The 20,521-nt window shown below is 39.0% G+C and overlaps 1 protein-coding gene and 1 pseudogene across 1 annotated transcript; both read left to right on the top strand.

Annotated features, from left to right (window-relative positions):
- Nucleotides 1–3,950: 3,950 nt before the first annotated feature.
- On the top strand, nt 3,951–6,398 carry LOC127138175 (uncharacterized). The gene is made up of 5 exons (XM_051064570.1): nt 3,951–4,121; nt 4,934–4,999; nt 5,078–5,152; nt 5,257–5,331; nt 5,803–6,398. Exons 1-5 carry the CDS (start codon nt 3,951–3,953, stop codon nt 6,166–6,168), a joined length of 753 nt encoding a protein of 250 aa, XP_050920527.1. The 3' UTR covers nt 6,169–6,398.
- Nucleotides 6,399–17,691: 11,293 nt separating this feature from the next.
- Nucleotides 17,692–17,791, top strand: LOC127077287 (uncharacterized; annotated as a pseudogene).
- The last annotated feature ends 2,730 nt before the right edge of the window (nt 17,792–20,521 follow it).

Below are 20,521 nucleotides of genomic sequence, written 5' to 3'. Positions count from 1 at the left end.
AGTTGGCAGCTGTGGTATTTGTTCTGAAGTTATGGAGGCATTACTTGTATGGGTCAAGATTTGAGGTTTTCAGTAACCATAAAAGTTTAAAGTATTTGTTTGATCAGAAAGAGCTGAATATGAGACAGAGGAGATGGTTAGAATTTCTGAAGGATTACGACTTTGGTTTGAATTACCATCCGGGTAAAGCAAACGTAGTGGCTGATGCATTGAGTCGGAAATCATTGCATATGTCTATGTTAATGGTTAAGGAATTGGATTTAATTGAGCAGTTTAGAGACTTGAGTTTGGTGTGTGAGAGTACTCACAATAGTGTTAAATTGGGAATGTTGAAGTTAACGAGTGGCATTCTGGATGAGATTAGAGAGGATCAAAAATCCGATATGCTTTTGGTTGATAAGTTGACTTTAGTGAATCAAGGTCAAGGTGGTGAATTCAGAGTGGATGAGAATGGTGTTTTGAAATTTGGTAATCGGGTGTGTATTCCGGACGTTACCGAACTTAAGAAGAGTATTCTTGAGGAAGGACATCGTAGTGGATTGAGTATTCATCCCGGAGCTACGAAGATGTATCATGATTTGAAGAAGTTATTTTGGTGGCCGGGAATGAAAAGAGAAATTGTGAGTTTTGTTTATTCCTGTTTGACTTGTCAGAAGTCAAAGATTGAGCATCAGAAGCCGTCTGGGCTAATGCAACCGTTGGCTATTCCAGAGTGGAAGTGGGATAGTATCAGTATGGATTTTGTTTCGGGTTTACCGAGGACAAGTAGGAATTTTGAAGCTATTTGGGTGATTGTGGATAGATTGACGAAGTCGGCTCATTTCATTCCGATCAGAATGGATTATCCGTTAGAGAGATTAGCCGAGTTGTATATTGAGAAGATTGTAAGTTTGCATGGTATTCCGTCTAGTATTGTTTCGGACAGAGATCCTAGATTTACATCGAAGTTCTGGGAAGGTTTGCAGAGGGCTTTGGGAACTAAGCTGAGATTGAGTTCTGCATATCATCCGCAGACTGATGGTCAGACTGAGAGGACGATTCAGTCACTAGAGGATCTTTTGAGGGCTTGTGTTTTGGAAAAGGGAGGTGCTTGGGATTGTTATTTGCCTTTGATTGAGTTTACCTACAACAATAGTTTTCATTCGAGCATTGGTATGGCACCGTTTGAAGCTTTGTATGGTAGGAGATGTCGGACACCTTTATGTTGGTATGAGTCCGGTGAGAGTGCTGTGGTTGGACCGGAGATTGTTCAACAAACTACGGAAAAGATTAAGATGATTCAGGAGAAGATGAGAATTGCTCAGAGTCGTCAGAAGAGTTATCACGACAAGAGGAGGAAGTCACTTGAGTTTCAAGAGGGAGATCATGTGTTTCTCCGTGTTACTCCGATAACTGGGGTTGGTCGAGCTTTGAAGTCGAAAAAGTTGACACCTCGATTTATTGGTCCTTATCAGATTTTGGAGAGGATAGGGGACAACAAAGAGTATACAAGTGAACAAGATGTTAAATTCTAAGATATACATAAAAGCTTAGTTGTCAATCTTCGGCAGATGCATAAGAGCTCCGACCGGACACATCTGCGTTTAAGCGGCTGGATTCAACCTCTAAACTGGTCGCGGCTGCGTCAGTTACATGCTCAGGAGATGCGTTGAAGCTATGGTTGGTTGTGTCTTTGTCAGAGTTGTTGACTTCAGCGCAAAACCAACATATCAGAACCAAAACCAACGCACAGAACCAGATAAACAAAGATCTCAAACCTTGATCTTTTGAAAGAAAATTTGAGAAGAAGTATGCGAATCCCAAGATCGACAGAAGAATTATGCCAGTTTCTGTTTAGTGGTTATTCGCCGGTTCTGCAAGAGCGGCAATTAAAATTAACACTGAAAAAAGCCCGTGTAAAACTGCAACAGAATCAGAATAAAATATGTTGTAGCTGTAACACCCCGATAATAATATGGTAATTATTTAATTTAAGTTAATAATATAATTATTAATTTAATTAGATAATTGGATTATTATTATTATTATTATTTTGGAATTATTGAATTATTATTATTATTGGAATAATAATTATTTGAAAATATATATAAGCTGGAATAAGTAAAAAGAGTTCATTTTGGAAAATAAGGTTTTCACGTGAAACTCAGAGAAGCGGCTGAAAGAGGCAGAGCAAGAGGAAGAACCAGAGAGCAAAGGTTGGAGAAGAGAAGAGCTTGGAGCTCAAAGATTCGCCGGATTAACTCAGGTAAGGGGGTTTATCGTCGTTTAATGGGTATTATGGGTTAGCATGTAATGGGTAGTGATAACCGTTGATTTGACCCTAATTGGGATTGTTGAATGCTGAAAAATTATGTTGGATAAGCTGTGTTAAACTGAAATTGAACCTGTATTTGAGTGTGTTGTAATTTCCCGAACGTAGAGCTTTTTACGGAATTGGAATCGGAGGTCCGGAAGTCCTCCAACGGCGGAAAATGCGGAGAATTCTGCATTCTGCTTTGTGTTAGCGCAGGAACTGCTGTTTTGTCTGCGTTAACCGGTTAACCCAGGGTGTTAACCGGTTAACACTGTTGCGAATTGTGAAATTAGTGCTGTTTTGCCTGCGTTAACCGGTTAACCCAGGGCGTTAACCGGTTAACACTGTTGCGTTTTGCCAGAAAGTGTGTTTGTGCTGCGTTAACCGGTTAACCCAGGGCGTTAACCGGTTAACACTGTTGAAAAGTGAGAAAATTGACATTTTAATGTTGTGTACATAATTGATGTTTGGCCTATGGTAGCGTATGATGTGATAGGGATTAATTCCCGCTATTTTGAGCAGTATAGGTATTAGTAGAGTGTGCTAATACTGTGGTTAATTATTTGACATGATATGATGTTTTGATACATGTGTTGATGATGTTTGATGGTATGCATAATGTTGTGAATGTACATGTTATGTATGCAATTGTGAATGGACTGTTGTATGGCTTAGAGTGTGAGCATATGTCCATTGTGAATTTTGTTGTTGATGTTGCATTGCTAGATGATTAGCTTGCATATTGTGGCCTTTATGGTGGTAGCTAATTCCCATGGTGAGGAATTAGTGAGTTAGTCATTTTGGACTGTTGTTGATGTTTGCATGCTAGGTGATTAGCGTGCATAGCATGGCCCATTTGGGGTGGTAGCTAATTCCCATGGCGAGGAATTAGTGAGTGAGTCACTAGGTCTCAAATGAGTGGGACTAGTGGGCTTGGTAGCCGTGCCTGGATTTGGACGGTGAGGTGAACTATATGTTCACAAATAGTCGGTACCGCATGCATGGAGTCTCATTGCATAATTGATGTATGGCGTATAATATGGATGGATGTATTCCAGTATTATACGTGTGTGTGTGTTGTGTTGATGTTGAGTATGATTGAGTTGATATTGCTGTTACTGAATGTGCAATCTGATTTGGGTGATGATATGTGTTAGATTACTTAGCATTACATGATATTTTATAATGCTTGTTATATCGATTGAGGAACTCACCCTTACACTATTTTTCAGGTAACGAGCAGTGATTGAGTAGAAGCTAGTGCTTGGAGTCTAGTGTAGTCTCCTTAGTGGGTCGTGCTCTGATAGATGTAACATCGGGACGGGATGTTTTTATTTTGTTGAATGATTTTACATGTAATATGTTACATGTTTTACATGATTGATGAGATTTCTATCCGCTGCGGTTTATGCAAATGTTTATGTTTTGGATTAATAAAAGAGCATGACAGTTATTGTGTTGAATGGTGTGAAATGTTGTGTGACACCCTTAACTGCATAATTACTCTGATTGATATGTTGTTATTTTAATTAAATATTTGGGGTATTTTAGAAGGGTGTTACAGTAGCGGCTGTTGCTGTCAATTGTGTCGCGTATGGATGGTTGAAATTGAACTCCAACTACCATACCCAATACTAAAAGGTACTGAATAGCATAAATGGCGATAGTCTTCAGTCGTTCGGTATTGACAGCATCATTTTCTGAAGTGCTATGGGGAAGAGTTAGGGGGATTTCCGGTGGGAGCATTTTCAATGAAAGTTGCCATTGGGTTGAAATATCGGATATTGGTGAAATGATGATTCCCAATGAGGATTTTGTGATTCAAATGGTTAACTCTATAATGTAGTTGTATGGCATAAGTGTTTCAGTTTAGGATTTTGTGATTCAAATGGTTAACTCTATAATGTAGTTGTATGGCATAAGTGTTTCAGTTATAACTTGAATCAGTTAGAGTAACTAACTGTTTCGGTTAGCCTTTCAGTTACTGTAACTGTTTAAGTTACAACAACTATTTCAGTTAGTGTTTGATTACAATATTAGGAAAGTCTCTTACTAAATTTTGATTGGGCTCACTACTTGCTTGTTGGACCAAAAAATGATCAGCCCAAAAAATGATCCCTTATTTGATTGGGCTCACTACTTCCATTGCTTCCTCAACCTTTGCTCGAAAGAGTGTTGGTAGTCAACATCAAAACTATTCTAAATTCTTTATAAAAAATAATATACACTACTCTTAATTTCAAGGAGTAAAACTGTTTGGTAGAAAATCAGGGTAGCACTGTTGTGGAAAAGATGGTGGAGTTGTATATTGGTTGGTTTATTTGGGTATGTGGGGAGAAGACTCGTAGAAACATTAGTGTGGAGAGTAAATTAGATGAAGGATCATACAAAAATTAGATGAAGTTGCATATTGGTTGATTTTAAATGGTTAGTCTTTGAACACAGTTCATTATAGGACATTAAGATCATGATGCTGCTTAGCCCATATATTCGACTATGTGCAAAAAGATTGTGGTGGCGGTGGTTATTGATGTCAAAAAACTTCTCCTCGTGACTTTCTCCACATTGAATTGTTCTAACATTGTTATATATGATAGATTGATAGTAATATAATTTCTTTGAAAATTTCTATTGATGCAGATTGAATATCCTGAGATTGAAGACCTTGCAAAGCCTAGGCATAGATTTATGTCCTCCTATGAGCAGGTAAACTGTTAAGGCAAAGTTGTCAAATTATTTGTTGCATGTAGGCCATCTTTTAACATTTCTGTTTTTGTGTGATAGAGGGTGCAACCATTTGATAAAAGATATCAGTATCTCTTGTTTGCAGCTGAACCATATGAAACAATTTCTTTCAAGGTAAATAATTGCTCTAGTTTATTATTTATCGTGTCTAATTCCTCGAATACGTTTGTTGAGCTGTGGAAGTTTATTTGTTTGTACTTGTTAATCTACATTTTCAGGTCCCTAGCACAGAGATTCACAAGTCCACGCCAAAGTTTTTCTCGCATTGGGACCCAGATTCCAAGATGTTTACGGTCGGTACATTTAATCCTCTTAAATATCCATGATGTAAAAGTTTGTCCATCCAAGTGTACATATGTTGTGTGATTGTGAAAGTTAATAATTCATGCATATGTATCATCCAAGCAAAACCAAAAACTTTTCAAAAGAAAAAGAATGCTCACTGTGTTCTTGAAGAACTTTTTTTGTAGATAAAACATCTTTTGATGATTTTTTTTTCTTGATATCAAAATATGCTAATTAGAACGCACTTAATCTTTAGACATCATAGTTTGGCCGGTTATATCAAAATCTTTGCATTTTAATTGTTTTCCCTTGTGCAAACTAATGATTCAAGCAAGCAGTTAATTGTGGAACTACGATAAGTATTTCCATCCTTTCATGCATTCTCTTTGTTCCTTTTGGTTGTGACATGCATGCATGCATTGTTGATATTTTATTTCCACTAGCAGCTACTGACTCCAGAACTGTTGCTATGTCTGCAGCTGCAGTTGTATTTTAAAATCAAACCACCAGAGGTAACCAAACCACATCCACCTGCATCTACTCCCAATGGCACCACAGCACCCGGTGTTCCTCCAAGGCCAATGCCCCCAGCATCACAAGCTCCATTACCACCACCACCACCACCTCCCCAAGGGCTGCCTCCTGGCGCACCTTTGGGAAATCCTCCTCGAGCCCCTCCACCTCCAATGTCAAGATCAATGCCTCCACCACCTCCTATGTCTGCAAATGGTCCCAGACCTGTACCCGGTGCAATGCCACCTCTTCCACCTCCAGCTCCCCTTGGCGCTCGACCTCCATCAATGCCACCTCCGCAAGGTTTTCCAGGCCAACAAATGCAGAGCTAGGGCATCTGTTTGCCTCCGCCAATTGCACATGACCTACCCAGTCCGCATGGCAGTATGCTGATCAGTATCGTGTGTTAAATAGTGGTAGTTGGGCGCGCCTTATCCACTGGGTCTCAATATATTTGTTATGTCAGATGCTAGTTTTCATAAACAATACCCCAAATTGGCAATACATTGTTTATTGCATCTCATTTTTGCAACTTACAAATTTATACATTTGATTTGCAGTATCAAGTTGTTTGGTATTTAATGTTTATGTTGACCATCTTTCACTAAACGTGGTTTTCCAATCCCAAGGTATAGATGGAAATGTTTTGGTTTGTACTGTAGCACAAGAACATCCATAGGCATCCGTGATAATTAATGTAATAACATTGTTGCTTTATCATTATTTGCTTACTTAAATATTTTGTGCATCATCTTCATCAACCAAAGTTGTTTAGAACTTCAATTGTATTATTATGTCGATTTGAAGGAAAGGGTAAAACTGTGAATCAAATATTGTCAATACGATCATGATCGCTCGACTGTGTGAGTCGAGAATGGGGTACAAACTGCAAGTGCACAGTTCTATCGCGTAGTTTTAAAAGATATCGATCCCACAGGGACTTATGAATCGATATACCGTTATCTAAGGTTACTACGTAAAGCTAAGGTGAAAAATGTTTGATTGTTTGGGGAAAAACTAAAAGCTAAACTAAGATCTAAATTAAATATTAATAAAACGGATATCGGTATGTAGTTCGTCAAAACTAGGGAATCAAGTCTTTGTCGGTTTCTTGGTTTTAAAATAAATCGTTTCAGTTAACTTTATTGGTTAAAGGTTTTATCTCAAACTCTCGCTCTGTTGAATAAACCATGATTTTATATTAATGTAGCTGTCACTTATAATTAAGTCAAAAACCATATTTTGAAAGCAATAAAGTTGCAGAAACTCTTTTTAAGAAAACACTGACCGTTTTAAAACACCCTTATCTCAAACTCTCGCTCTGTTGACTTAGGTTATACAATTAAATCCAAATGCTTAACTCTCGTCCTCACATTCAATCTTTAAAAATACTTTTTGGAAAAGGTCAGAATTTAATTAACTCTAAAACTTGCTCTCGCCCTGATCTAGAATTAATGCCTAACTTACACTGTCCAGTTAAAACCTCAAACTCTCGCTCTATTGATTTTAACTTCTTTATGTCCTTTACTTTTGTAAAAAATCTTGTTATTAAACCTGTAAGTTGAGACCGTAAAAAGATTGATTTCAATTTTAAGTTTAAATAGACCGACTCGGTCTTGATCCCTTATTCTGCTTACTTTACATACCGATATCTAGGCGAATTAGCCAGACATGCTAAATAAACAAGAATACATATCATGCATAAACAGACTCATTCCAGGCAGATAATATAGATAAATAATAAAACAAAATATTAAATAATGATTAAAGAACCTGAATGCGTAATACAATAGTCTTGAACACTCCACCACAAGCCGGTAGGATTTGTTCTTCGATTCTTCAATTAAACAATAAATTAAACCAAGGAAATAAAACGAGAATCTAACGTAAGGTTAGATCCGATAAAAAGTTGCACAATAGTTTCCGGTGTAGAAACTATTATGCGAAAAATATCTAAATGCTAAAAAGGGAAAGGTAAATTGCAAGGGAAAAAGAATGTAGAACTTGCAAAAGAAATAAATAAACAATGTTAAGTTGCTGGAAAAGAAAAATAAGCAAAAGCGTAAAAAGAAAGAAAATTGGCAAAGCTTCGGCAATGTGAGCGTGGAAAAACCGAGAACCCCTTTTAGGTTTTTGAAGTAGCTATTTATATTGGTGCTGGCAACTGCTTTTCGTTTCCCAAGGTCTTCAACGTGGCTAAATGCACGGCGTGGATATAGGACACCAACTCCTCAACGTCTCTTCAAGTCTTCTGAGGGCGTTACTTGCGCCAAAAAAGTAGTGGAACGGTGTGACGCTCGTCACACCATGTGTGACGTCCGTCACAAGGTTGTTTTGCGTGACGCTCGTCACACACCCTGTGACGTCCGTCACAGGCACAGCATTGGTGACTTGTGCGCTTTGGGCTGGGCTTTGGCATTTGGTTCCTTTTCTCTCCTTTTTGCACCTCCTTTTCTTCCATCTTCACTTGTTCTTCAAAATAGACTACCTGAGACAAATAGGAAGAAAATACCACGTAATATCTCATAAAATGTAGTAAACCGAAATAAATAGTCATAGAATTTAATGGAATTAAGTCCTAAAATATGATATAATTTCGTGTTATCAAACTCCCCCATACTTAGATCTTTGCTTGTCCTCAAGCAAAATTCAGCATAGAAATCGTTTTCAAAAGTTTAGCCAGGCGAAGTTTCAAAACACACATCAATTCGTAATAGGTTGCAAGTGGATTTTGTTTAGAAGCAGCTTGAATTTAATCTTGGCATCAACAACTACCGTTACAACTTAGATAACCCTACCTTATGCAAATCAGTTCAAGTAATGCCATTATAGCTATCCTAGTTCCTTTACTTTTATTTCACCCGCTTTCATTCTAGCGAAATCACATTAAGCCCTTTATCTTTTCGCGCACATAGTGGAGTAACCGGTTAGTGATTATGATCCGCTTTTAGCTAGAAGTTCTGGTACATAAGTCGGATAACTTCGTTATTCAGTCCATTGCAAATTGTGGGGGATCGAACCGTAGTCCGCCCTACCGAGTTCAGTACCAGATACCTACTGAACCAACTTATAATGGATCTTTCATATTGTGTTTTTGCATGATCTGCAACCTTTAGATTAAATGATCTGGTAAGGATCACCTAATTTAATCAGTGCATTTCCTGATATATTCATATATTTTATGTTACTTTGGGGATCATTCACTTATATTCATCGGCTCTCCACGTAGTTTGCTATTAAGATGGTGCTGACTTCTCGTATAAACTACTCGGGGTTATTATAAAACTAAAAGTTCGAGGAATCGGTATAATAGGTACTTATCCTGATCTAGCATGTTGAGGTTCTCAGAGCGTTGTTATGGTAATGATTTTTTGTCTTGATTTCACTCAAGTTTTATAAAGTAAGCAACCTTTATACTTATTGGGTGTGTTAAAATTTTTTTGTTATGGCTCAAGAAAATTGAGGGGAATAGATAATAGAAATTTTTCACATTAGGGACTTACCTTAAATTAAACATTGTCCCCAATGTTTTAAGGAAATGAAATACAATATGGAAAGGAAAAAGAAACTACAACTAAGGTTGTCTTCCGCCTCTGGTTCTTGGACCTGGTGATCTCTGACGTAAGTCTAAGTTGTCGAACCTGCTAAACAACTCAGTAAACCGCTGGTCGGTTATGGCATTCCTAGCATCCTGTTGCTGTTCATTTGACGCATCATCTGCAGCATTTCGACATTCTGTGCCTGCATACCATCGATAGCATCCATAATGTCGTCGTTGGTTGCAGGCCTTCTTCGTCGACGACGTTGGGAGGATGGGCCGGTTGCATTACTGGAAGGGTTGAGCGGGACTGACTGTTGTGTAGGCGGATGATCACCTTGTTCCATTTCTTCAAACTCATCTGTTTGCGGGTTTGTTTGTGAAGGCTCGGTGGTTTCAGGAGCGTTTAGATCGTAGAGGTGGCGGTCGGGGTTTGTGACATCAGTGAGGGCAGTATTTGGTAGAACCACGCTTGGGACTGCCTGGTTGTTCACCATAAGATAATATCCTCCGCCTACTCTGTTCTTAATCAAACGACTGGATCGACAGTAGCTGATATCCATAGATAGGTGAGGTAGGGATTCTAAAGTTTGGAGTTTATCCCCTAGGTTTAGGCCAAGTGCTATGGTGGTGATTAATCCACCAATTATAAAAGGTTGCCTGCCTCTAGCACATAAGGTGCGGATATGATGAAAGAGAAAGGAGGCGGCGTTTACCTGAGTATCTGGTTCGAAGATGCACTGGAGGAAAAATAGTTCCTTTGAGTTGACCTTGCTGTTGTTTGGCCTTCCAAAAATTGTGTTTTGCAAAATGCGGATAAAGTACCGGATAGTGGGGTTATGTATATGGGAGAGAAGGAGCTCTTCCCAGTTGTAGGTATCTATACCGAGATTTTCTTAAAAAGGCCAAAAACGCCAACTGTGTTCCAGTTTGAGGTTGGAGGGATTCTGGCGTGCAGCAGACCTTCTGTGGGAAATTGTAGCATGGTACTCAATTGGTTTTGGGTTAAGGAGTACTCGGTGTTGAACATCCGGAAGGTTGCGGTACCGGTTAGAAATTCGTCTTCATCGGCGGGAGTGGTGTAGTCGTATGAACTTAAGAATTCTAAGGTTAGGGATGGGTAGGTGGGTTGATTATGAGTGCAAAGGAAGGTTAGGTTGGCTTGACGGAGCATCCATTCGATACCTTGGAGTAGGCCTAATTGTTGTAAACAGGTTAAATCGGGGTACCTGGTGGAAGCGACGCCTCGCTGTTGGAAACGCTCGAATTGCTCCCTCTGATAATTGTCATCTACGGATCGGAAGATGATATTTCCGAAATTCTGATTTCCCGCCATTGTGATGAATTTTGAAGGGGTGATTTGGAAAGAAAAAAAGAAATGTATTTGATAGGAGAGAATTGTTTTGTGGTGAATGAAGGAAGGTTTGGTGGGTATTTATAGGAGAAGAATTTGGAAGGTGGAAAGAAAAAGTGGTTGAAAAGTAATTAAGTGTGGTTAAATGAAAATGAATGGGGAAGGTAAAAAGTTAAAGGTGTAACGTTCGTCTCCAACGGCTCCTTAACGTTCACTAGTCTGAGGAGTGTTACGCTCGTCACAGGGGTGTGACGCTCGTAACAGGCAATAGGCATGCCGTCCGTCACAAGATGTGTGACGCTCGTCACACATTCCTTTTTGGAAAGGCCTCAGTAGCGCTTCACAGAATTACTTTGGTTGGTGAATTTATTAGTTTTGTTTCGCTTATGATCAGTTTAGTCTGCAGTTTAATTTATTGTGCACGCTTAATCTGCTTTGTATAGTAATAATTCATAGGTAGCAACAGTAGAGCATAATAGCTATTGCATAATAAAATTAAATAAACAGCTTCAATAAAAATGATCATAATGTAATACAGGAAAGGAAAACAATGAAATGAAAGAGAAATAAACATGAATTCAAATAACATTAATAAATAATCTAACTTAAAACTAAATAACTTAGAAAAATAACTAAACTCTATCCCTCTGTACGATCTCTGGCCGGAGGAGCAAAAGAGTTAACATGATGTAGCAACTCGTGGAACTGATTCGTCATACTGCTCATGTATCCTAGAACTTCTTGTCTCATGTTAGTAAATTCTCCTCTGAGGGCGTCTTGTTCTGACATCAAAAGCTTCAATGGCGGTGTTATAATCAGTTCCGGGCATATGATGTCGGAGGTCAGGTATGGCTGATTCTTCGGTCGGAACAGGCTGAGGAGGAGGGTCAATATCATAATAGCCGGATGGTGTCTGAGGGTCAGATTCAGCATGAGGGATCTGGTCAACATAATTCTCATAGTCATTACAAATCTCATAATCCTGGATGGATTCAGTGGATCTAGCAGGAGTTGGGGTTTCATTCAGGTTCTAGAGCCAGTTCCTTTGGTTATGAACACTAGTCCTAGGATCGGGCAAGGTGAATAGGCAGAGAACCTGGTTATCAATAATAAGCTCAAACTCATCAGTCCCTAGGTTTGCTATAAACATAGTGTTGAAGAGGAAAGGTATACTCATAGTAGTAATGCCACCAAAAGGGCTAAGGTCAAGCATAGGCTGACGTAATCCAATAGCATTACCTATCATAGTTATCAAACCGCCTATTCTAATGGGTGCTCTCTCATCCTGGATAAGGTGGTCCAAATTAGCTAACATAAAAGTGGCACCGTTTACTGGACGATTCTGGGAAGCACAAAATATGATGAAGAGTTCATCACGTGAAACTGAAGTACTATTTGGCTTCTTCCCAAATAAAGTGTGGGTCATGATCTTATGGAAATAGCGAAAGGCCGGGTTGTGTATGTTTCCAGAGAGAAACTCATGTTCTTCGGGCTCATCATTTCCAGTCAGCCTACCCCAAAAGTGTTCAAGCTCTCTATATTCAAAAAGTTCTTCCTGGCTTACAGTGAATGTATCAAAGGAGGTAGGGAAACCCAAAAGGTTGGTGAAGTCTCTAATATTAAATTGGTACTCCATATTGAACATTCTGAACTGGATAAAACCTCTGCTAATTCCTTTTCCATGGCTGGGTAGATAGATTAATGAGCTAAGGAATTCTAGTGTGAGTCTCGGTAGGTGGTGAAATGTCTCAGGATAGGGGAGGTCTCCCATCCTATCTGATTCAGCAAATACAGGACACTCTGTCTCAGTCCAAGGGCAGTCATGGCCCAATCATCAGCATATAAACTAGGTAGCATCTCTCTAGCGGCTAGTTCTTCAAACTTTTGTTTCTGAGCCATTCCTCTGAACTTGATACCCATACGATCAATATGTCCCATCTGGTTAGTGTTAGCTAGAGAAAAGAAAACATGAGTTTAAGTCAGGATTTGGCCAAATGCCGAAAGAAGAAAAAATTATTATTGTTATTTATATATATATTTTTCTTTTTTTTTGAATAAATCAAGAATGGATGCTAAACAGAAATTAAAAGAATAATTAAGAAAGAAATAGGGAAATGATAATAGTAGAATAATAAAATAACAAATTAATTTGTGGGTTGTCTCCCACTAAGCGCTTTGTTTAAATGTCGCAAGCTCGACAAAGAAACTGTTAGATATAATCTATAGGTCCTGGGGGCGTTTCGTCTAAGTGCAGGATTTGCGAATCCTCGTTGGTTTCCGCAAAGTGATAGTGTTTCAGACGTTGCCCGTTTACGGTGAACGGTTCTGTAGATTTTCCTTTTATTTCTACCGCTCCACTGGGAAAGACTTTAGTGATATGAAAAGGCCCTGACCATCTGGATCGTAGTTTTCCCGGGAATAACTTTAGTCTAGAGTTAAATAAAAGTACTGCGTCGCCTTGCTTGAAGATTTTCCTTGATATACGCTTGTCATGCCATTGTTTTGTTCTTTCTTTATAGATTCTGGCATTTTCATAGGCGTCTCTTCTGAGTTCCTCTAATTCGTTTATGTCAAGGATTCTCTTTTCACCGGCGGCTTTATAATTCAAATTTAAATTTCTAATAGCCCAATAGGCTTTATGTTCTAATTCTACCGGGAGGTGACAGGATTTTCCATAAATGAGCTTAAATGGGGTCGTCCCTATGGGGGTTTTATAAGCAGTTCGGTATGCCCACAAAGCTTCTGGTAATTTCAATGACCAATCTTTCCTTGAAGTGGCGACCGTTTTTTCTAGTATTTGCTTGATTTCTCTGTTAGATACTTCCACTTGTCCACTGGTTTGAGGGTGGTAAGGTGTCGCTATCCTATGTCTTACTCCATATTTAAGTAGTAGTTTTTCGAGTACTTTGGATATAAAGTGCGATCCACCATCACTGACTACTATTCTTGGGATGCCAAATCTCGGAAATATTATATTCTTAAAGAGTCTAGTTACTACTCGGGTGTCGTTTGTTGGGGAAGCTATAGCTTCGATCCATTTTGATACGTAGTCAACTGCCACGAGTATGTATTTGTTACCGAAAGAGGATGGGAAAGGTCCCATGAAGTCTATCCCCCACACGTCAAAAATCTCTACTTCCAAAATACCTTTTTGCGGCATCTCGTCACGTCTAGATATGTTTCCCGTGCGTTGACATCTGTCACATTCCTTAATAGCCGCATGTACGTCCTTCCATATAGTTGGCCAATAAAAGCCAGCTTGTAGGATTTTAGAGCAGGTCTTGGATGTACTTGTGTGTCCACCATAAGGAGCGGAGTGGCAGTGTTGGATTATATTTTCTACCTCTTCTTCGGGTATACATCGACGGAAAATACCATCGGGGCCTCTTTTGAAAAGTAAGGGATCATCCCAGTAATAGTGTTTTATGTCGTGGAAGAATCGTTTCTTCTGCTGGTAAGATAAAGTAGGTGGAACTATTCCGGCAGCTAAATAATTGACTAGATCAGCGTACCATGGTGTGACGGATATAGCTAAGGTGGTTTCTACTCGCATGTCGGAGTTGTTCTCTTCCAAAGTAGCTATAAGTTTGTCATACGAGAAATCATCATTAATTGATGTTCTTTCCGGTTCAAGGTTCTCAAGCCTAGAGAGATGGTCTGCTACTACGTTTTCAGTTCCTTTCTTGTCCTTGATTTCTAAGTCGAATTCTTGTAGCAACAAGATCCATCTTAGAAGTCTAGGTTTAGCGTCTTTTTTTGTTAAAAGGTACCTGATAGCAGCGTGATCGGTGTAAACTATTATTTTGGCTCCTACCAAGTAAGAACGAAATTTATCTAGCGCAAATACCACTGCTAGGAGTTCTTTCTCGGTAGTGGCGTAATTCATTTGCGCTTCATCCAGGGTTCTGGTTGCGTAATATATAACGTGAAGCTTTTTATCCTTTCTTTGTCCTAAAACAGCACCTACAACATAATCACTGGCATCGCACATTATTTCGAATGGTTCATTCCAGTCTGGTGTCTGCATTATGGGTGCTGAGATCAATGCTTGTTTAAGAGTTTGAAATGCTTTTAAACAGTTATCGTCGAATATGAATTCAGCATCTTTCATTAATAGTCCGGTTAGAGGTTTAGTTATCTTAGAGAAGTCTTTGATGAATCGTCGGTAAAAACCGGCGTGTCCTAAAAAGCTTCGTACTTCCCTCACGGTTCTTGGGGGTTGAAGATTTTCGATTACCTCTATTTTGGCTTTGTCTACTTCAATTCCTCTGTTCGAGATGATGTGTCCTAAAACAATTCCTTCTTGTACCATAAAGTGGCACTTTTCCCAGTTAAGTACTAAGTTTACTTTCACACATCGCTCAAGGACTCTTTCTAGGTTTTCAAGGCATTCTTCGAAACTTTGTCCGTATACAGAAAAGTCATCCATGAATACTTCCATGATGTTTTCGAGAAAGTCGGCGAAAATTGCCATCATGCATCTTTGAAAGGTTGCAGGGGCATTACACAGACCAAACGACATTCGTCTATAAGCGAAGGTACCAAAAGGGCACGTGAACGTTGTCTTTTCTTGGTCATCAGGGTGAATTGGTATTTGAAAGAAGCCTGAATAACCGTCTAGATAACAGAAATGTGAATGTTTTGCTAATCGTTCTAACATTTGGTCAATGAATGGTAAAGGGAAATGATCTTTTCGGGTTGCTTTGTTTAGTTTCCTATAATCAATGCACATTCTCCATCCCGATTCGATTCGTTTAGTTATAGTTTCTCCTTTTTCGTTTTCAATAACGGTTATGCCTCCTTTCTTGGTACAACGTGTACAGGGCTAACCCATTTGCTATCAGATATAGGATATATAATACCTGCTTCCAATAACTTGGTTATTTCTTTCTTTACTACCTCACTCAGGATCAGATTTAGTCTTCTCTGGTGTTCCCTAGAGGTTTTACAGTCTTCTTCTAACATGATGCGGTGCATACAAATAGAAGGCTTATTCCTTTAAGATCGGTGATGTGGTATCCTAGTGCGGTTGGATATTTCCTTAAGATATGTAAGAGTTTTTCTGTTTCGAGTCTTCCTAGATCTGCATTAACTATCACAGGTCGTTCAAGTTCTAAGTCTAGGAATTCATATCTCAGATTTTTGGGAAGTGTTTTCAGGTCAGGGGTTGGTTTGTTAAGACATTGCGTAGGGTCCGGTGTTATTGCTAAACATTGGTTAGATTTGTCCTCTAAAAGATAGTCTGATGATTTGTCTTCTCCTAACTCTGCTTCTTTTATGCATTCATCGATGATATCTATGAAGTAACATGTATCTTCTATTGCAGGTGCTTTCAAGAATTGGGAAAGAATGAATTCAATTTTCTCTTCACCTACTTCGAAGGTGAGTCGTCCTCGTTTTACGTCTATGATTGCACCGGCAGTTGCTAAGAACGGTCTTCCTAGTATAATAGGCGTAGTATCATCTTCTCTAATGTCCATAATTGTAAAGTCAGTGGGAATGTAAAACTGACCTATGCGTACGGGAACGTTTTCAAGGATTCCTACAGGATATTTAATGGAACGATCTGCTAGTTGCACAGACATTTTGGTTGGTCTTAATTCTCCCATTTCCAGTTTCTTGCATATGGATAAAGGCATAACGCTAATTCCGGCTCCTAAATCGCATAAAGCTTTGTCGATGACAAATTTTCCTATGTGACAGGGTATAGAGAAACTACCCGGATCCTTGAGTTTAGGAGGCATGTTTTGGATTATAGCGCTACATTCGGCAGGGAGTGTAACAGTTTCGCTATCCTCAAGTTTCCTCTTATTAGAAAGGATTTCTTTTAAGAATTTAGCATATGAGGGCATCTGCGTAATAGCTTCGGTGAACAGAATTGTAACGTTTAATTGTTTAAGGAGGTCAACAAATTTTCTAAATTGGCCCGCATCTTTGGTTTTAACAAGCCTTTGAGGGTAAGGGATAGGTGGTTTGTAAGGTGGTGGAGGTACATAAGGTTCCTTCTTTTCTAGGGTTTCCTTATTACTCTCTTCCTTTTCCTTAGGTTCACTTTCCTCAGTTGATTTCTTAGGGTTTTGGTTTTCTATCCTTGGATCAGACGGTCCTTCCACTTCCGTTCCACTTCTTAATATAATTGCATGAGCTTGGCTTCTCGGATTAGGTTGGGGCTGTCCAGGGAATGTACCAGTTGGGGCAGCAGTAGGTGCTTGTTGTTGAGCTACTTGAGATATTTGTGTTTCCAGCATTTTGTTATGGGTAGCCAAGGTATCTACTTTGCTTGCTAGTTGTTTAAGTTGTTCGCCAGTGTGTATGTTCTGGTTTAAGAAATCTTTATTGGTTTGTTGTTGGGAAGCTATAAAGTTTTCCATCATGATTTCCAAGTTGGATTTTCTAGGGGTATTATTGTTAGGCATGGATGGATTTGGTTTCTGATATCCCGGAGGTATAGATGGGGCTTGATTTGGAGACTGTCCAGGTGCGTACAAAGCATTATTACTCTTATATGAAAAGTTTGGATGGTTCTTCCAATTTGGGGTATAGGTATTCGAATAGGGGCTTCCTTGAGCATAGTTCACTTGCTCTGCTTGGATTCCAGTCAAAAGTTGACAGTCCGTAGGAGTGTGGCCTTGGATTCCACAGACCTCGCAATTCTGAGTTATAGCAACCACGGCGGCTGGAGGTGATACGTTTAAACTTTCAATTTTCTGGACCAAAGCATCCACTTTTGCATTAACGTGATCAAGGTTACTTATCTCGTACATGCCAGTTTTCGTTTGAGGTTTTTCCACCGTTGTTCGTTCGGTTCCCCACTGATAGTGGTTTTGGGCCATGCTCTCGATAAGCTGGTAAGCATCAGCATAAGGTTTGTTCATTAGTGCACCACCTGCAGCGGCGTCTATTGTTAACCTTGTGTTGTATAAGAGACCATTATAAAATGTGTGAATTACTAACCAGTCTTCCAAACCATGGTGTGGGCAAAGTCTCATCATGTCTTTGTATCTTTCCCATGCTTCGAAAAGAGACTCGTTGTCTTTCTGTTTAAATCCGTTTATCTGGGCTCTTAACATAGCTGTTTTGCTTGGCGGAAAGTATCGGGCAAGAAAAACTTTCTTCAACTCGTTCCAGGTGGTGACTGAGTTGGAAGGGAGAGATTGAAGCCATCTTCTAGCGCTATCTCTTAATGAGAAAGGAAAAAGACGAAGTCGAATTGCCTCTGAAGTGACACCATTAGCTTTAACAGTATCGGCGTATTGGACAAATACGGATAAATGAAGGTTTGGATCTTCGGTAAGATTTCCAGAGAATTGGTTCTGTTGCACAGCCTGCAACAGCGAAGGTTTAAGTTCGAAGTTGTTTGCTTCGATTTCGGGCGGAGCAATACTTGAATGCGGCTCATCTTGCGATGGAGCGGCGTAATCTCTAAGAGCACGAGCTGGTTCTGCCATCTCGGTTAAAGAAGGAAGATCTTTGAGATCAGGAAAGTCTATAGGAGGGAGATTGTTTGCAGCACGATATTCCCGAATTCGTCGTAAGACTCGGAGATATAGCTCGATATCGTTGATTCGTAAATAGAGCGGTTCGCCTTGTGAGCGAGTGCGTGGCATACAAATCAACGAAAGAAAGAATAGAAGAAAGAGAAACCTTAGTCTCTACAGCGTAACGGAAGAGTTACGATATCGATTAAATAAAAGTCCCCGGCAACGGCGCCAAAAACTTGATCGCTCGACTGTGTGAGTCGAGAATGGGGTACAAACTGCAAGTGCACAGTTCTATCGCATAGTTTTAAAAGATATCGATCCCACAGGGACTTATGAATCGATATACCGTTATCTAAGGTTACTACGTAAAGCTAAGGTGAAAAATGTTTGATTGTTTGGGGAAAAACTAAAAGCTAAACTAAGATCTAAATTAAATATTAATAAAACGGATATCAGTATGTAGTTCGTCAAAACTAGGGAATCAAGTCTTTGTCGGTTTCTTGGTTTTAAAATAAATCGTTTCAGTTAACTTTATTGGTTAAAGGTTTTATCTCAAACTCTCGCTCTGTTGAATAAACCATGATTTTATATTAATGTAGCTGTCACTTATAATTAAGTCAAAAACCATATTTTGAAAGCAATAAAGTTGCAGAAACTCTTTTTAAGAAAACACTGACCGTTTTAAACACCCTTATCTCAAACTCTCGCTCTGTTGACTTAGGTTATACAATTAAATCCAAATGCTTAACTCTCGTCCTCATATTCAATCTTTAAAAATACTTTTTGGAAAAGGTCAGAATTTAATTAACTCTAAAACTTGCTCTCGCCCTGATCTAGAATTAATGCCTAACTTACACTGTCCAGTTAAAACCTCAAACTCTCGCTCTATTGATTTTAACTTCTTTATGTCCTTTACTTTTGTAAAAAATCTTGTTATTAAACCTGTAAGTTGAGACCGTAAAAAGATTGATTTCAATTTTAAGTTTAAATAGACCGACTCGGTCTTGATCCCTTATTCTGCTTACTTTACATACCGATATCTAGGCGAATTAGCCAGACATGCTAAATAAACAAGAATACATATCATGCATAAACAGACTCATTCCAGGCAGATAATATAGATAAATAATAAAACAAAATATTAAATAATGATTAAAGAACCTGAATGCGTAATACAATAGTCTTGAACACTCCACCACAAGCCGGTAGGATTTGTTCTTCGATTCTTCAATTAAACAATAAATTAAACCAAGGAAATAAAACGAGAATCTAACGTAAGGTTAGATCCGATAAAAAGTTGCACAATAGTTTCCGGTGTAGAAACTATTATGCGAAAAATATCTAAATGCTAAAAAGGGAAAGGTAAATTGCAAGGGAAAAAAGAATGTAGAACTTGCAAAAGAAATAAATAAACAATGTTAAGTTGCTGGAAAAGAAAAATAAGCAAAAGCGTAAAAAGAAAGAAAATTGGCAAAGCTTCGGCAATGTGAGCGTGGAAAAACCGAGAACCCCTTTTAGGTTTTTGAAGTAGCTATTTATATTGGTGCTGGCAACTGCTTTTCGTTTCCCAAGGTCTTCAACGTGGCTAAATGCACGGCGTGGATATAGGACACCAACTCCTCAACGTCTCTTCAAGTCTTCTGAGGGCGTTACTTGCGCCAAAAAAGTAGTGGAACGGTGTGACGCTCGTCACACCATGTGTGACGTCCGTCACAAGGTTGTTTTGCGTGACGCTCGTCACACACCCTGTGACGTCCGTCACAGGCACAGCATTGGTGACTTGTGCGCTTTGGGCTGGGCTTTGGCATTTGGTTCCTTTTCTCTCCTTTTTGCACCTCCTTTTCTTCCATCTTCACTTGTTCTTCAAAATAGACTACCTGAGACAAATAGGAAGAAAATACCACGTAATATCTCATAAAATGTAGTAAACCGAAATAAATAGTCATAGAATTTAATGGAATTAAGTCCTAAAATATGATATAATTTCGTGTTATCAAACTCCCCCATACTTAGATCTTTGCTTGTCCTCAAGCAAAATTCAGCATAGAAATCGTTTTCAAAAGTTTAGCCAGGCGAAGTTTCAAAACACACATCAATTCGTAATAGGTTGCAAGTGGATTTTGTTTAGAAGCAGCTTGAATTTAATCTTGGCATCAACAACTACCGTTACAACTTAGATAACCCTACCTTATGCAAATCAGTTCAAGTAATGCCATTATAGCTATCCTAGTTCCTTTACTTTTATTTCACCCGCTTTCATTCTAGCGAAATCACATTAAGCCCTTTATCTTTTCGCGCACATAGTGGAGTAA

The sequence above is a fragment of the Lathyrus oleraceus genome, chromosome 4, assembly GCF_024323335.1.
Source record: "Lathyrus oleraceus cultivar Zhongwan6 chromosome 4, CAAS_Psat_ZW6_1.0, whole genome shotgun sequence".
Classification (NCBI taxonomy): Eukaryota; Viridiplantae; Streptophyta; class Magnoliopsida; order Fabales; family Fabaceae; genus Lathyrus; species Lathyrus oleraceus.
Note: the sequence above shows the minus strand (reverse complement) of the source record. Positions and strands in the feature narration are given on the sequence as shown.